The sequence below is a fragment of the Zonotrichia leucophrys genome, chromosome 5 (genome assembly GCF_028769735.1).
Source record: "Zonotrichia leucophrys gambelii isolate GWCS_2022_RI chromosome 5, RI_Zleu_2.0, whole genome shotgun sequence".
In the NCBI taxonomy this organism is placed as follows: domain Eukaryota; kingdom Metazoa; phylum Chordata; class Aves; order Passeriformes; family Passerellidae; genus Zonotrichia; species Zonotrichia leucophrys.
In genome coordinates, this window is record NC_088175.1 from 47353191 (window position 1) to 47369578 (window position 16388).

Consider the following 16388-nt stretch of genomic DNA (forward strand, 5'->3'; position numbering starts at 1 on the left):
AGGTACCCATGCCAAAATGAGGTTCCTGGTCTGGGAATGACTCTCTGACCAGTTTGGGTTTTAATAGGAAAAAAGGGAAAATCACACTGAAATCAAAGATAATCCCTGCACAGGAGCTCTTTTCCTGCAGCGCTTGACAGCGAGGGCTGACCTCTGTGGGCAGGGCCAGCCTTCCCTGGGGACAGGGCCCCACCACACTGCCACACACGCGTCCCCAGGGCTGTGGCATGGCCAGGACGTGTTCATGGCAACGTCCCCAGGGCGCTGCTGCCGACATCATCATAGTCCATGTGTCCAGGGGGCTGTTCCGAGGGCTCCCTGGTGGCTCCTGGGGGACCTGGAGGGGAGTAGATGCCACCTTGGGGACAGCACAGAAAGGTGCCTGAGGGGGCAGGCAGCTCCGTGTCCCCCTGACAGACCCCACCTGGGCTCTGGCCACAGCAGCCATGGATCTGCTGCTGGGGCCCTGCCCACCCCCACAGCCAAAGCCTGCCATGGAGTGGCTCTGCACATGGGACAGGGCAGCTGGGAGCCCTCTCACCTGTGGGCAGCACATAGATCCACCTCTGCCGTGCCACTCCCTCGGAGATGTCCCCAGTGCTGGCAGTGGGGGGCTCCTGGGCCACATCCAGGACATCGTCGTAGCCATCCGGGGGTCCTTGCTCGGGCCGGGCAGGGGGATCTGGGAAAAGCACAGGGGTCCATGGCAGTGACCAGCGGCCCTGGCAGGGCTCAGGCTGGGCCACCCCCTCCAGCTTTTCCATTTTGGAATGAGCTGGAGGCCCTTGTGTGTCACAGGGACAGGTGATGTTTCAGTGCATATTAGTAAGAGAGGAGATTTGTCCCCTCAGGCCTCCCCAGCGTGGGTGTGTCCCTGTCCCCAGCTCTCCCTGCTGGGCTCCTGCCCTGTGGCCATACCTGGGGCTGCCTCAGTGTCACTCCCCTCCACGCTGTCCCCGGTGTCATACGGCAGCTTCTTCACCCATCCCTCCAACAGGGAACCTGCAGGGCATAAACAGGGACTTGGGGGTGGCCTCAAGCGGCACCGCCAGTGACAGAACCTCACACCGCAGAGTGGGGCTACTCTGGGACCCAGGGACACCCACAGCCCATGGCCAGGAGCCCCTGCGGGGCCACCAGGAGCCACAGCTGCCCTGGAGCTCTCAGGCAGAGCCTTCACTGCGGGCACAGCTGGGGCACAAGGGCTGCACCCACCTGGGGGAGTGGGCACCTCCTGGTACTCGGGCATGGCTTTGTAATCCAGCTCCTCGTAGACAGCGTTGGAGATGGCATCTGCAGCTCTGCCAGGGTCTGCAAGGAGATGCAGCACTTACCTGGGGCCCTGGGCACTGTGGGGGCACCGGGATCACCCCTGGCCCCCTTCTGAGCTGTTCTGCAGGGCTGGGGTCCTTGGATCCCACAAACGGGATCTGTCCCCACCCACCGGGACCCACCTTGGCGCCGGGCACGGGCACGGCACAGCAGCAGGGCCAGGGCACCCAGGGACAGGCACAGCAGCGTCCCCAGCACCACACACAGCACAGTGGGCACGGGCACAGACCCCACGGTCACTGCCCGGGGCCGCCTTCTGGGGACACCTGTGGGGACACAGGCAGGCAGTGAGGCCAGGGGGAGTTCAGCCAGCCTGCTCTGGGGGATGCAGGCACGGGCAGAGCTACCTGTGCTGGTGGCACCCTCCGGATATGGGGTAGTGTGTCCCTCAGTGGTGCCATCACTGTGCTCCTCACACTCCACATAGGCGTGCTCGTCGGTGCCACAACTCTGCAGGTGCCAGGGTGCCGAGGGGCACTGCCAGAGCGAGCGGGCCCCGTCCTCACAGCCCACCCAGGCCAGCCAGGCCTCGCTCGGCTCCTGGGCGGAGACAGCTCTGAGCCAGCCCCGGTGTCCACAGCCCAGCTGGCGGCAGACGGTGCCGGCGGTGCCATCGCCGGTGCCGTTGGCGCAAACGCGGCCCCAGGTGCCGTTGTAGGAGACCTCCAGGAAGCCCCGGCAGCGCCCACGGCCCCCTGCCAGCCGCACGGAGAGCTGCTCTGCAAGGGGGGCAGCGGGGTCACGGCACGGCCAGGAACCCCCCGGCGCCTCTGCCGGGCCCCGATCCGGGACTGCCCCGCACTGACCTGAGCACACGGCCCCTGCCCCGCCGCCGCGCCCGCACTCGCGCCGTTCCGTGCGCCCGCACTCCCACAGAGACTCCTCGGAGCCGGAGCAGTCGGGGCTGTACGGCCACAGCGGCCCCGGGCCGGCACCCAAGCGCGCCCAGCCCGGGGCCTGCAGCGCCGTGCCACAGCCCAGCTCCCGGCACACAACGGCCGCGTCCTGCAGCTCCCAGCCTTCCTGGCACACCCAGCTCCAGCTGCCACCGGAATAGACCTCCACACGCCCGGCACAGCGCCCTGAGCTCCCCACCAGCCTCACCCGCAGGCTGCCTGTGGGCACGGAAGGAGTGGGCTGGGGTGGCTGCTTGGGGCACCGGCACCGCCAGCCCTTTCGGGACACCCACCTGAGCAGACAATAATTATCTCTTCAAGGCTGCTGTTCGCTGCAGGACCCATTCCTGAGACATCACCCATCTCCTCCAGCTGGTTATCCATCTCCTCAGGGCTGCTGGTCAGTGCAGAGCCGATGCCCAAAATACTGTCCATCTCTTCAGTAATGATGTCCACCTCGCTGCGGCTGCTGCTCAATACAGGAGCCGTACCCAAGGCAGTGTAAACGTCCTTGGGAAGGCCACAGCCCAGCACTGCACACACCATGTACACATCCCATAACTTCCACTGCTCCAGAGGCACACGGCGCCAGGCTGGGCTGGTTATGCTCTCCTCCAGCCGCCCATCACAGAAGCTCTGACCATCCACCAGCCTCAGGGACGTGATGAAGTCAACACCTGCAGAATCAACAGCAGAGCCATGGGGCTGTAGCACCTGACTCACACTCCACTTCAGTCCAAAATATCTGCTCACAATTCTTAACAGGGTCCCGAAAGGCCTTAAGGCTGCTCACAGAGCACCCGTACCCACCTGAGCAGTTGACGGCGGCGGCGTTCCCGGGGGCACAGGGCGGCTTCCCCAGCACGGCCACGGGGCACTGGCCCGGGTGCCGCTCGCTCCCGCTGCAGCCGAAGGCGTCCGGCCGCAGCGGCCCCTCCCCGCTGCCGAAGGAGCCTCCCGGCAGCACGCTGAGGGCGCGGCCGCAGCCCAGGTAGCGGCACAGGACGTGTGCATCGGCCAGGTCCCACTCGCTGGCGCACACGGAGCCCCACGTCCCCCTCACTGCCACCTCCACTCGCCCGGAGCATCCCGAGCTGCCGTTCCCCAGCCGGAAGCCCGTGTAGGCTGCCACAGGAACATCCTTGTGAGCACTGGTGGCGCCGGGACCCCAACTGCCCCCGCTGTCCCCGCCACTTACAGGAGCAGATGACGCTGCCAGGGCCGCTGCAGCTCTGGCTCTGGGCCGGACGCCGGGCACAGGCGCTGAGGCGGGGCTCGGTGCCCTTGCACTGGAAACCCCCGTCCCAGAGCGATCCCGACACTGCCCCAAAACGGCCACTGCCGGCGATGGCGATCACCTCACCGCAGCCCAGCTCCCTGCACACCACCTGGGCCACCTTCATGTCCACACGATCCTCACACACACCGACCCAGGCACGGCCCTGACGCACCTCCAGCCACCCGGTACAGGCTCCATCGCCACCAACCAGCCGGGAAAAGCCTGTGGGAGCAGTGCAGGGCCAGTGACAAAGGGATGTGCATGAACAGCCTCAAGCCCCCATGCCCAACTCCTACCTTGGCAGACAACGGCGGAATTCAATCCATGGATGCTGCTGTTATAGGGTCCCCAGCCACGGATCTCGCAGTCCCAGAGCGTGGCCTCGTCCCCTCTGCAGTCCACCAGGGCCAGGCTGACCAGCCCGTCCCCTACGCCAAAGCGCTCGTGGGTGTAGTAGGCAGCAGAAGCCGAGCCACAACCCAGCTGCTGGCAAACCACCTCGGCGTCCTCCAAGTCCCAGTTGTCGTCTCCCACCGTGCCCCAGTGGCCCTGCAGCTTCACCTCCACCCTCCCGGCACAGGGACTGCCGCCGCCCGCCAGCCTCAGCTCCACGGCATCTGCACAGGGGCACCGGCACGGCTCACACCAGCCCGCGGTGCCCCAGCACAAGGCGGCTGTGCCAGCACGGCCAGCGTGTCCCCTCACCTGTGCAGGTCACCCCCACATCCCACTCGTGGCCGCAGAAATGCCGTCCCCATCCGAAGTTAGGACACTGCTCCAGCGCATCCTCGGTGCCACGGCAGAAGAAGGGCTGCAGCCAGATCCGCCCGCTGCCTGGCCCGAACGGGGCGTGCAGGGACGCCCTGGCCACCCGGCCGCAGCCCAGCTGCCGGCACACCACCACGGCCCAGCGAGCCTCCCAGTCGAAGTCGAAGGCGCACACGGAGCCCCACTCACCGCCGTGCTTCACCTCCACGCGCCCGGCACAGCGCCCGCCGCCGCCCACCAGACGCAGCTCCCCGGAGCCTGCGGCACGGAGGCTGCTGAGCCGGGCCCGCCGCCGCCGCGGGCCCCGCTGCCGCCCGCCCGACACTCACCCCCGCACAGCCGCACGCACACGAGCAGCCCCAGAGCCAGCAGCGGCCCCATGGCCAGCGGCCCCAGCCAGCGCAGCCAGGGCACCTCTGCCAGCGCCCGAGCCAATGCACGCTGCAGCAGCAGCACCGGGGGCAGCAGCCTTTATCAGCCGCCCCATCTCCCGGCCGCGAGGCCGCGGCCTCCAATAACCTGCTCCGTGCCCAAATATGAGCCTCGCCTGCGCCTCTGCCGTCACACACCTCGCCACAGTGGGCTGCCACCCGGATGTCCCCGGGGGGAGACAGCCCCCCCACAGCACCTGCCCTGCGGGGCCCCTCCCGCATCCCCCGGGGCTCCAACGCTGCTGCTGCTGCTGCAGCCTGCCCAGAGCCCCCCTGATGGGGAGCACGGGCTCCAGCCCACATCCTACCGACAGCATCCACAGAACCACTTCTAGGCAAGGCACCTGCAAAGCTCAAAGGCCCACGCTCGGGGCGCTCCCCTCCCGGCTGCCCGGAGCCCCCGGGGGGGTGGCAGCAGCCCCCGGCTCTCGGCGGGGCTGCCAGCTGCCCGGTCCCTCGCGGCGGCGCTGCCACATGGCGCTGCTGCCGCAGCTGCGGCCCCGCGCTCGCCTCGCCCCAGGGCAGGAAGGAGGCGGTCACCCCCCGGCGGCTCCCGGCCTCGCCAGCAACCGCACGCTCCTCCCGACACCTGCGCTGCCGCCGACAGCGCCGCGTCTCCGCCGCCCCGGCCCCGCCGCCCCGGGCCCCTGCAGCCCGCCAGCCGCGCACGGCGGGAAACGCCCCGGGCTCACCCTTCACAGGACTCTCCGGCAGCGCATTCCCTACGCAGCGATCCGCTTGCGCCGATGGCTCTGACACCCATTCACAGCTGCGGCTCCACTGATCCCCGCTGGCCCCAGAAGTTCCCCAAACACCCACGGCCACACACTCAGAACCCACATTTCCTCACCAGTTCCACTCCAGCTTTCCCATGGCACATCCGCGGGTGGCTCCCTCTCTAAATCCGAGTGCCGCTGCCTCAGGAACACAGAAACAGCCCCAGCTGCTGCCTGCCAGGATTGGCCCAGGCAAAGGAAGAGGGCTTTGAGCCTTTCACATTCCAAGCGCAAAAAGTCCACTCTAAACTCTCTCTTCCTCCCGATCCTTCTCTCCCGCTGTCTCTCTCAGTGTCCCTCACCTGGCCGGGATCTCGCTCTCCCCCGCCCTTTGTTATGCGAACGATCGGCACCTCCCGCAGTCTCGTCCCGGGCTCCCGCGCAGAGCAAACGGAGCCGCTGGAACTGCAGCTGCTGCCCACGCACCGGCAGCGCAGCCATTGCTGCCCGGCACCACGTCCCGGTCCCTCGCAGTGCGGCGGCGGCAGGAGCTGCCCTGCCCCGTCCCCCCGCGCTGCCGGGCCCTGCGGCACCGGGCCCTGTCCGGGCCTGCTCCGCTCACACACGCACGCACCGCACGGAGCCCGCACCGGGCCGGCTGGGCCGGGCCACCCGCACAGGAGGGCACTGCCTGCGTGGGTGGCTGCCTGCTGGCCCGGCCACAGCGGAACAGGAGATCTCCGAGGGCACGGACACATCTCGGGGCCCTGAGGAGACTCTGAGGGCTCTTACCGACGCTTCTCATTGGGCTGCGGGATTGCCGCCTCAGCAGCCCCTGATGCTGCTGCTGCTACGAGAACCTCAGCCGCTGCTCCGCCCTTCCCACCTGGAGCAGCTCAGCGAGCAGAGGCCAAAGCCCTCCTTCCCTCTTTCCCTCGCTCCCACAGGCTGGGCAGCTGCCGGCTGGCGGGCACCTCCTGCCCAGCCCTGGCTGCGCGGCTGCTGCAGGGGCCCCGTCTCAGCTGCCTGGACCTGAGCGACATCGAGCTGCGAGCCCAGGGCGTCCTGCAGCTCTGCCAGCAGCTCCGGCATCCCGCCTGCCCGCTGAGGAGCCTGGGGTGAGTCAGGGCCCTGTCCCGGCCCCTTCCATGCCCGGCATGCCCGAGCCGGGCAGCGGAGGCCGCGGGACAGGCAGGGCCGCACCGGCACCGCGGCCGCTGCAGCACCTCCCTCCCCACAAGCTCCAACAACTTCTCCTCTGCTCCTGCCTCCTCCACGCCCAGGCTGAGCACGGACGGATTCAGCCAGGCCCTGCTGCAGGAACTGGACGCCCTCCGGGCCCTGCAGCCCGGCCTGAACATCGGGAACCTCCTGGAGCACGACGTGCCCCAGGCCGGGGCCATGGCCCGGCTGCCCTGCCACCGCGGGGTGCTGCCGGGGGGCAGGAAGGCGCTGCCCTCCTTCAGGAGACCTCCCATCCTTTAGGAACATCCTTCCAACAACCAGAGCCACTCCTGGCCCGGCTCTCTGTGCTGAGAGTGGGCTGAATGTGCCCCACCCTCGGGGCAGAGGGAGGAGATCCTGCTCCATCTGCGGGGCAGGATCTGGGTCCTGTCCCCTCCCTTTTGTCCTCGTTGTTGGTGCCAGCAGTTGCATGCATTTGGCAGTGACAAATAAAGACCCGGCAATCCCACAAATCTCCTGGGCTATTCACCCTCAGCCCACCATTCCCAGGGATGTCTCTGTGGTTCCCGTTCCTACCCTGAATCCCCAATGAATGGTTGATACACCCTTTATAGAGGTACCCATGCCAAAATGAGGTTCCTGGTCTGGGAATGACTCTCTGACCAGTTTGGGTTTTAATAGGAAAAAAGGGAAAATCACACTGAAATCAAAGATAATCCCTGCACAGGAGCTCTTTTCCTGCAGCGCTGGACAGCGAGGGCTGACCTCTGTGGGCAGGGCCAGCCTTCCCTGGGGACAGGGCCCCACCACACTGCCACACACGCGTCCCCAGGGCTGTGGCATGGCCAGGACGTGTTCATGGCAACGTCCCCAGGGCGCTGCTGCCGACATCATCATAGTCCATGTGTCCAGGGGGCTGTTCCGAGGGCTCCCTGGTGGCTCCTGGGGGACCTGGAGGGGAGTAGATGCCACCTTGGGGACAGCACAGAAAGGTGCCTGAGGGGGCAGGCAGCTCCGTGTCCCCCTGACAGACCCCACCTGGGCTCTGGCCACAGCAGCCATGGATCTGCTGCTGGGGCCCTGCCCGCCCCCACAGCCAAAGCCTACCATGGAGTGGCTCTGCACATGGGACAGGGCAGCTGGGAGCCCTCTCACCTGTGGGCAGCACATAGATCCACCTCTGCCGTGCCACTCCCTCGGAGATGTCCCCAGTGCTGGCAGCGGGGGGCTCCTGGGCCACATCCAGGACATCGTCGTAGCCATCCGGGGGTCCTTGCTCGGGCCGGGCAGGGGGATCTGGGAAAAGCACAGGGGTCCATGGCAGTGACCAGCGGCCCTGGCAGGGCTCAGGCTGGGCCACCCGCTCCAGCCTTTCCATTTTAGCAGGAGCTGGAGGCCCTTGAGTCCCACAGGGACAGGTGATGTTTCAGTGCACACTAACAAGAGGGGGAAGTGTCCCCTCAGTCCCCACCAGCACAGGTGAGTCCCTGTCCCCAGCTCTCCCTGCTGGGCTCCTGCCCTGTGGCCCTACCTGGGGCTGCCTCGCTGTCACTCCCCTCCACGCTGTCCCCGGTGTCATACGGCAGCTTCTTCACCCATCCCTCCAACAGGGAACCTGCAGGGCATAAACAGGGACTTGGGGGTGGCCTCAAGCGGTAGCAATGGTGACCAAACCTCACACCACACAGCGGGGCTGCTCTGGGACCCAGGGACACCCACAGCCCATGGCCAGGAGCCCCTGCTGGGCCACCAGGAGCCACAGCGGCCCTGGGGCTCTCAGGCAGAGCCTTCACTGCAGGCACAGCTGGGGCACAAGGGCTGCACCCACCTGGGGGAGTGGGCACCTCCTGGTACTCGGGCATGGCTTTGTAATCCAGCTCCTCGTAGACAGCGTTGGAGAGGGCATCTGCAGCTCTGCCAGGGTCTGCAAGGAGATGCAGCACTTACCTGGGGCCCTGGGCACTCTGAGGGCACCGGGATCACCCCTGGCCCCGTTCTGACCTGTTCTGCAGGGCTGGGGTCCCTGGATCACCCAAACGGGATCTGTCCCAACCCACCGGGACCCACCTTGGCGCCGGGCACGGGCACGGCACAGCAGCAGGGCCAGGGCACCCAGGGACAGGCACAGCAGCGTCCCCAGCACCACGCACAGCACAGTGGGCACGGGCACAGACCCCACGGCCACTGCCCGGGGCCGCCTTCTGGGGACACCTGTGGGGACACAGGCAGGCAGTGAGGCCAGGGGGAGTTCAGCCAGCCTGCTCTGGGGGATGCAGGCACGGGCAGAGCTACCTGTGCTGGTGGCACCCTCCGGATATGGGGTAGTGTGTCCCTCAGTGGTGCCATCACTGTGCTCCTCACACTCCACATAGGCGTGCTCGTCGGTGCCACAGCTCTGCAGGTGCCAGGGTGCCGAGGGGCACTGCCAGAGCGAGCGGGCCCCGTCCTCACAGCCCACCCAGGCCAGCCAGGCCTCGCTCGGCTCCTGGGCGGAGACAGCTCTGAGCCAGCCCCGGTGTCCACAGCCCAGCTGGCGGCAGACGGTGCCGGCGGTGCCATCGCCGGTGCCGTTGGCGCAAACGCGGCCCCAGGTGCCGTTGTAGGAGACCTCCAGGAAGCCCCGGCAGCGCCCACGGCCCCCTGCCAGCCGCACGGAGAGCTGCTCTGCAAGGGGGGCAGCGGGGTCACGGCACGGCCAGGAACCCCCCGGCGCCTCTGCCGGGCCCCGATCCGGGACTGCCCCGCACTGACCTGAGCACACGGCCCCTGCCCCGCCGCCGCGCCCGCACTCGCGCCGTTCCGTGCGCCCGCACTCCCACAGAGACTCCTCGGAGCCGGAGCAGTCGGGGCTGTACGGCCACAGCGGCCCCGGGCCGGCACCCAAGCGCGCCCAGCCCGGGGCCTGCAGCGCCGTGCCACAGCCCAGCTCCCGGCACACAATGGCCGCGTCCTGCAGCTCCCAGCCTTCCTGGCACACCCAGCTCCAGCTGCCACCGGAATAGACCTCCACACGCCCGGCACAGCGCCCTGAGCTCCCCACCAGCCTCACCTGCAGGCTGCCTGTGGGCACGAAAGGAGTGGGCTGGGGTGGCTGCTTGGGGCACCGGCACCGCCAGCCCTCTCAGGACACCCACCTGAGCAGACAAGGTAGGTCCCATGAGGGATGTCAGCTGGTGCAGTGGTCATGCCCCTGTAATCACTGTAAAAATGACCCTCACTTATGGTCCGAGTAGACAGAACAGTGGTCATCTGCACAATGTCTTTGATCATTTTTTCCAAGATTTTTCTCTCTCCCAAGTTGATATCCCGTAGGAAGGACTTCCCAGGGACACCCTGACTTTTCTCCAGTCCTCCACAGCCCAGATTCCAACACACATTGCTGAAATTCCGTAGCAGCGAAACCTCTCCTGGCACACGGCGCCAGGCCCCGGAGCTTGTCTCCGACTCCAGAAAGCCCTCGCACCGGGTCTCACCCTTCACCAGCCGCAGGGACTCAACAGCGCCTGTAAAATGACAGCACTCAGCCCTTCATTAAAACATAAGCGTGCATCATCGCAAACCATCTCCACTTTTGGGAGGGTCCCGAAAGGCCTTAAGGCTGCTCACAGAGCACCCGTACCCACCTGAGCAGTTGACGGCGGCGGCGTTCCCGGGGGCACAGGGCGGCTTCCCCAGCACGGCCACGGGGCACTGGCCCGGGTGCCGCTCGCTCCCGCTGCAGCCGAAGGCGTCCGGCCGCAGCGGCCCCTCCCCGCTGCCGAAGGAGCCTCCCGGCAGCACGCTGAGGGCACGGCCGCAGCCCAGGTGGCGGCACAGGACGTGCGCATCGGCCATGTCCCACTCGCTGGCGCACACGGAGCCCCACGTCCCCCTCGCTGCCACCTCCACGCGCCCGGAGCATCCCGAGCTGCCGTTCCCCAGCCGGAAGCCCGTGTAGGCTGCCACAGGAACAGCCTTGTGAGCACTGGTGGCGCCGGGAACCCAACTGCCCCCGCTGTCCCCGCCACTTACAGGAGCAGATGACGCTGCCAGGGCCGCTGCAGCTCTGGCTCTGGGCCGGACGCCGGGCACAGGCGCTGAGGCGGGGCTCGGTGCCCTTGCACTGGAAACCCCCGTCCCAGAGTGATCCCGACACTGCCCCAAAACGGCCACTGCCGGCGATGGCGATCACCTCACCGCAGCCCAGCTCCCTGCACACCACCTGGGCCACCTTCATGTCCACACGATCCTCACACACACCGACCCAGGCACGGCCCTGACGCACTTGCAGCCGCCCGGCACAGGATCCATCGCCACCAACCAGCCGGGAAAAGCCTGTGGGAGCAGTGCAGGGCCAGTGACAAAGGGATGTGCATGAAAAGCCTCAAGCCCCCACGCCCAGCTCCTACCTTGGCAGACAACGGCAGTGTCCAATCCATGGATGCTGCTGTTATAGGGTCCCCAGCCACGGATCTCGCAGTCCCAGAGCGTGGCCTCGTCCCCTCTGCAGTCCACCAGGGCCAGGCTGACCAGCCCATCCCCTACTCCAAAGCGGTCCCGGGCAGAGAAGGCGCCAGAAGCCGAACCACAACCCAGCTGCTGGCAAACCACCTCGGCGTCCTCCAAGTCCCAGTTGTCGTCTCCCACTGTGCCCCAGTGGCCCTGCAGCTTCACCTCCACCCTCCCGGCACAGGGACTGCCGCCGCCCGCCAGCCTCAGCTCCACGGCATCTGCACAGGGGCACCGGCACGGCTCACACCAGCCCGCGGTGCCCCAGCACAAGGCGGCTGTGCCAGCACGGCCAGCGTGTCCTCTCACCTGTGCAGGTCACCCCCACATCCCACTCGTGGCCGCAGAAATGCCGTCCCCATCCGAAGTGCGAACAGCTCTTCAGCTCAACCTCGGTGCCGTTGCAGAAGAAGGGCTGCAGCCAGATCCGCCCGCTGCCCGGCCCGAACGGGGCGTGCAGGGACGCCCTGGCCACCCGGCCGCAGCCCAGCTGCCGGCACACCACCACGGCCCAGCGAGCCTCCCAGTCGAAGTCGAAGGCGCACACGGAGCCCCACTCACCGCCGTGCTTCACCTCCACGCGCCCGGCACAGCGCCCGCCGCCGCCCACCAGACGCAGCTCCCCGGAGCCTGCGGCACGGAGGCTGCTGAGCCGGGCCCGCCGCCGCCGCGGGCCCCGCTGCCGCCCGCCCGACACTCACCCCCGCACAGTCGCACCCACACGAGCAGCCCCAGAGCCAGCAGCGGCCCCATGGCCAGCGGCCCCAGCCAGCGCAGCCAGGGCGCCTCTGCCAGCGCCCGAGCCAATGCACGCTGCAGCAGCAGCACCGGGGGCAGCAGCCTTTATCAGCCGCCCCATCTCCCGGCCGCGAGGCCGCGGCCTCCAATAACCTGCTCCGTGCCCAAATATGAGCCTCGCCTGCGCCTCTGCCGTCACACACCTCGCCACAGTGGGCTGCCACCCGGATGTCCTCGGGGGGAGACAGCCCCCCCACAGCACCTGCCCTGCGGGGCCCCTCCCGCATCCCCCGGGGCTCCAACGCTGCTGCTGCTGCTGCAGCCTGCCCAGAGCCCCCCTGATGGGGAGCATGGGCTCCAGCCCACATCCTACCGACAGCATCCACAGAGCCACTTCTAGGCAAGGCACCTGCAAAGCTCAAAGGCCCACGCTCGGGGCGCTCCCCTCCCGGCTGCTCGGAGCCCCCGGGGGGGTGGCAGCAGCCCCCGGCTCTCGGCGGGGCTGCCAGCTGCCCGGTCCCTCGCGGCGGCGCTGCCACATGGCGCTGCTGCCGCAGCTGCGGCCCCGCGCTCGCCTCGCCCCAGGGCAGGAAGGAGGCGGTCACCCCCCGGCGGCTCCCGGCCTCGCCAGCGACCGCACGCTCCTCCCGACACCTGCGCTGCCGCCGACAGCGCCGCGTCTCCGCCGCCAGTTCTGCCCCGCGGTGATGCCACATTCCGGGGGGGCACAGAACCCACTTGATTTTGTGGGGACCCACCTGCGTTATCTTGGATCAAGCACCACCGAAAAACAAGGGGTGTAAGAGAGGGAGCAGGAGCTCTCTTGAGTTCTCGGCTGTGTGTGAGCGTGGCAGTGGGTCTGAGCCACCCCCAGCAGCGCTGAGCAGTGACAGTGCCAGCAGAACAGCGTACTCCCTTACAGGGTCACTCCTGCAGCAGCGTAGTCACTGCTGTGAAAAACGCCAATCTCTTGTTTTTAAATTTTTAAAAGTTTAAGAGTAATTAAATGGTTATAAAAATAGTAATACTATTAGAGTAATAATAATTTGGAAAATTTGAATTAGGACCATATGAAACAATAGAGACAAAAGTTACGGACGTCCGGGTACCTTTTACTGGGCAGCACAAGCCCGAGAAAGGACACCCGTTAACAGAGGATTAGCCCTTAAAAGCAACAGCCTGTTGCATATTCATACACTTCATACATGATGCATAAATTCCATTCAAATACAGGATTCTGTCTGGTCATTGTCAGCTTCTTCCTCCGAATCCTAACAGCGTCTTCGAGGCGGGAAGAAGTTAATTTCTTCTGATAAGAGGGCAATAAATTCTTTTTCTCTGAAAGATTTAGGTGTCCTGTGACTGCATCTTCCTGCAGGTCCTTTATTCACAAAAAAAAGTATCCTATATAGCATAGTTTCTATCTTAATATTTTTATAATCTAAAACTATATTTAACACACTACTTAAGAGAATTAATACAGCATTACTTTGTAACACAACACATAATATTCATTTTAATATTTGCGAAAAGCCAATCATAAAATACGCATTTTTCACAACCGCCATGAACCACCAGCCTTTCTGTGGGACTGAGGACCTGCCACCTGCCAGTGTCCTCGTGTCACCCCAGGACATCTCGTGAGCTGCCCTAAACTCTGTTTAGCCCTGAGGTGTCGCCCCTAGGGTTTCGCACGGCGCTGCTGCGGCTGCCTGTCCTTCCGCCCGCACGCAGACCCAGCCGGGGCTGCCGGGAGGGGACGATCCGGCTGCGCTCTCCCCGCGGCAGGCGGGAACCCTCACAGCGGGTCCCCGCGACATTATCAACCTTCCACTCTACACCGCGGCCTTTGCATGTAGGTGGCGAAGTGCCACAGGAGGTTTCATTCCGGAACGCCTCCCGCGTCTCCTGGAATGACACCCCAGGAAGGTGGGGGGAGACGAGAAATCAGAACGACGTGGGAACCGGGAGCGCGGCTGCCCCTGCTGGACACGCCCCCCTATCCAGTGACCACGCCCCATTCTCGGAGCCCCCGCCCCGCAGCACCACCCCCGGGCCGGCAGGGGGAGCCCCGCGCAGCCGCGACGATCCGGAAAGAACCGAGCGGCGGCGGAGGCGGCCGAGCCAGGGCTGGCGGCGCGGGCGGAGCGGGCGCGATGGCGCAGCAAGTCGAGCAGCTGCGGGCGGACGGCGTGGACAAGGAGGTGCTGCGGGAGGGCACCGGGCCGCTGCCAGACTTCCGCGACGGCACCAAGGTCAGGTCTGCGGGGGGACGGGCGGGGTGGGGGATGTGGGAAGCGGAACGCGGCGGGGCAGGCGCGCATGCGCGCCCCCCCCGCCCCCCCCCCTGCGTCGCCATGGTGACGCCGCGGGCTCCCCCTGGTCCTTCAGGCCACTTTCCACTACCGGACGCTGCGGTGCGGCGATGAGGAGACGCCGGTGGACGACAGCAGGGAGCGGGGGAAGCCCATGGAGCTCATCGCCGGGAAAAAGTTCAAGCTGCCGGTGTGGGAAGCGGCGCTGCGAACCATGCGGCCCGGCGAGCGCGCACGCTTCCGCTGCGACACCAAGGTGGGCGGGCCCGGGACCTGCCGGGGGCGTGGTCTGTGGCTCGAGGGGGTGACCTGTGAAGTGGGCGGTGACTTTGTGTGGCTGGCGCGGGTGGCAGGGCCCCCGGTGCGCTCCAGCCGCGCGGTTCGAGGCTGGAGCATCCTTACATCTTTCCTCCCGCCCTCCTCAAATTCCGGCTCCCTTCCCTCCCGCAGCACGTGGTGCTTTACCCACTGGTGTCCAAGAGCCTGCGGAACATCGCAGCAGGGAAGGACCCGCTGGAGGGGCAGCGGCACTGCTGCAGCATTGCCCAGATGCACGAGCACTACTCCCTAGGGTACCCTGACCTCGATGAGCTCCAGAAGAACCCCCAGCCCCTCATCTTTGACATCGAGGTGCTGAAGGTGAGGTGCCGGCATGGGGAGCTCGGGGTGAAAGTGTCCAGAAGACACACAGATGTGGCATGTGGGATGTGGTTTAGTAGTGGCCCTGACAGTGCAGGACTCGAGGACTCTAGAGGTCTTCTCCGACCTGGATGATTCCATGATCCTGTTCTCTGATTGCATGATGGGGTGCTGGCAGGTGGAGCCACCCGGCTCCTACCAGCAGGACCCATGGGCCATGACAGATGAGGAGAAGCTCCAGGCTGTGCCCCAGATCCACAAGGAAGGCAATGAGCTGTACCGTCAGGGCAAGGTGTCTGAGGCAGCTGCTAAATACTACGATGCCATTGCCTGTCTCAAGAACCTGCAGATGAAGGTGGGTCTCCCCAGATACACACAGGCATCCTTGAGAATGCAGGGCTCGAGTGCTGCCCCTCACTCTCTCTGCTCTATCTGCCACAGGAGCAGCCAGGCTCTCCAGACTGGATTGAGCTCGACCAGAAGATCACACCCCTGCTCTTAAACTATTGCCAGTGCAAGCTGCAGTGTGAGGAGTACTACGAGGTGCTGGACCACTGCTCCTCCATCCTCAACAAGTACGAGGGTAAGGAGCCACGAGCCACCCCAGGTGGCTCTGGAGGGCATCAGGACACCCCCAACCCTCCGCTGACTCCGGCTCTCTTCCCACAGACAATGTCAAGGCCTACTTCAAGCGGGGCAAGGCCCACGCAGCCGTGTGGAACGTGGCTGAGGCTCAGGCTGACTTCGCCAAAGTCCTGGCGCTCGACCCCTCGCTGCGCCCCGTGGTGTCCAAGGAGCTGCGCAGCCTGGAAGCGCGGCTGCGGGAGAAGGACGCCGAGGACAAGATCCGCTTCAAGGGCATCTTCTCCCAGTAGAGTCCGTGGCTGCAAGGGAGAGCCCAGTGCTCTCGGGACAGGTTCTTTAGATATTCCACATGTGGAATGGTCATGGATGTTTATTAATGTTTAATACAGATTTTACTTATTTGAAGTCAGTGGAAATGGCCCCGGAGCTCGCCACAGCCTGGGGACACAGCCAGGGCTTATCGTCACGCCAGGGATACGTGGGTGACAAGAGCCTGCTGCTTCCTGCCAACTTTTATCACTTATTGGATGTTTTTATACTTTATGGTGGCCATGGAAGGGCGGCACTGAGCCTCAGCCCCAGCTCCAACCCGTTCATGCCTGTTCTCCATGCCACGCCATTGTCACTTATCCAGGCTGCTGCTATCATCCCAACCCAGTGTCTCCTCTTGTCATGTCAGTGTCGGGAATATTTTATATAGAGTAACAGCTTGTTCCTGCTATCTCTATAAATCTGATCATGCTATGCCAAGATAAACTTAAGTAAAACCAGTCACACCCCCTGGTCACTACAAAAATTTGCTGCTAGAGGTAGAATGAGGGGAAACCAAGTTGGAGAGGGGGAAGGTATCAGCATCGGCACAGCCCACACACCCCAGGCTCTTTTCCCTAAATTGCTTGTGACCCAACTGCTGTGCCCCATAGCCATCTCCCTGTGGGACATGGTGTCCCTGGAGGCTCCCCAGGGCGTTTCCAGTGGATGGGAACCCTGCAGCCACAAGCACAGAGCACACTCGT

At 65.4% G+C, this 16388-nt stretch overlaps 2 protein-coding genes across 2 annotated transcripts; one reads left to right on the plus strand and one right to left on the minus strand.

The window, feature by feature from the left end:
* Positions 1–17: 17 nt before the first annotated feature.
* LOC135448698 (uncharacterized) lies at positions 18–12549 on the minus strand. Its single transcript, XM_064714914.1, has 27 exons — positions 12243–12549; positions 11405–11725; positions 10996–11316; positions 10619–10921; positions 10231–10545; positions 9742–10110; positions 9359–9667; positions 8900–9271; positions 8675–8818; positions 8436–8531; positions 8139–8222; positions 7763–7903; positions 7497–7579; positions 6309–6853; positions 5051–5496; positions 4213–4533; positions 3804–4124; positions 3427–3729; positions 3039–3353; positions 2522–2905; positions 2139–2447; positions 1680–2051; positions 1455–1598; positions 1216–1311; positions 919–1002; positions 542–682; positions 18–337 (listed from the first exon to the last, which is right to left on the minus strand). Exons 1-27 carry the CDS (start codon positions 12547–12549, stop codon positions 243–245), a joined length of 7041 nt encoding a protein of 2346 aa, XP_064570984.1. The 3' UTR covers positions 18–242.
* A 1359-nt stretch (positions 12550–13908) lies between these two features.
* On the plus strand, positions 13909–16155 carry AIP (aryl hydrocarbon receptor interacting protein). The gene is made up of 6 exons (XM_064715153.1): positions 13909–14088; positions 14225–14404; positions 14599–14787; positions 14966–15142; positions 15229–15370; positions 15457–16155. Exons 1-6 carry the CDS (start codon positions 13990–13992, stop codon positions 15660–15662), a joined length of 993 nt encoding a protein of 330 aa, XP_064571223.1. The 5' UTR covers positions 13909–13989; the 3' UTR covers positions 15663–16155.
* Positions 16156–16388: the final 233 nt, after the last annotated feature.

Excerpts from the sequence above, each read along its gene's own strand:
- AIP (XM_064715153.1), top strand. The coding sequence starts at position 13,990 with ATGGCGCAGCAAGTCGAGCAGCTGCGGGCGGACGGCGTGGACAAGGAG. Across the intron at positions 14,089-14,224 it reads ACTTCCGCGACGGCACCAAG|GCCACTTTCCACTACCGGAC; the intron begins GTCAGGTCTGCG and ends CTGGTCCTTCAG. Across the intron at positions 15,143-15,228 it reads TCAAGAACCTGCAGATGAAG|GAGCAGCCAGGCTCTCCAGA; the intron begins GTGGGTCTCCCC and ends TATCTGCCACAG.
- LOC135448698 (XM_064714914.1), bottom strand. The coding sequence starts at position 12,549 with ATGTGGCATCACCGCGGGGCAGAACTGGCGGCGGAGACGCGGCGCTGT. Across the intron at positions 1,312-1,454 it reads TGCCCGTGCCCGGCGCCAAG|ACCCTGGCAGAGCTGCAGAT; the intron begins GTGGGTCCCGGT and ends ATCTCCTTGCAG. Across the intron at positions 1,003-1,215 it reads GGAGGTGCCCACTCCCCCAG|GTTCCCTGTTGGAGGGATGG; the intron begins GTGGGTGCAGCC and ends TATGCCCTGCAG.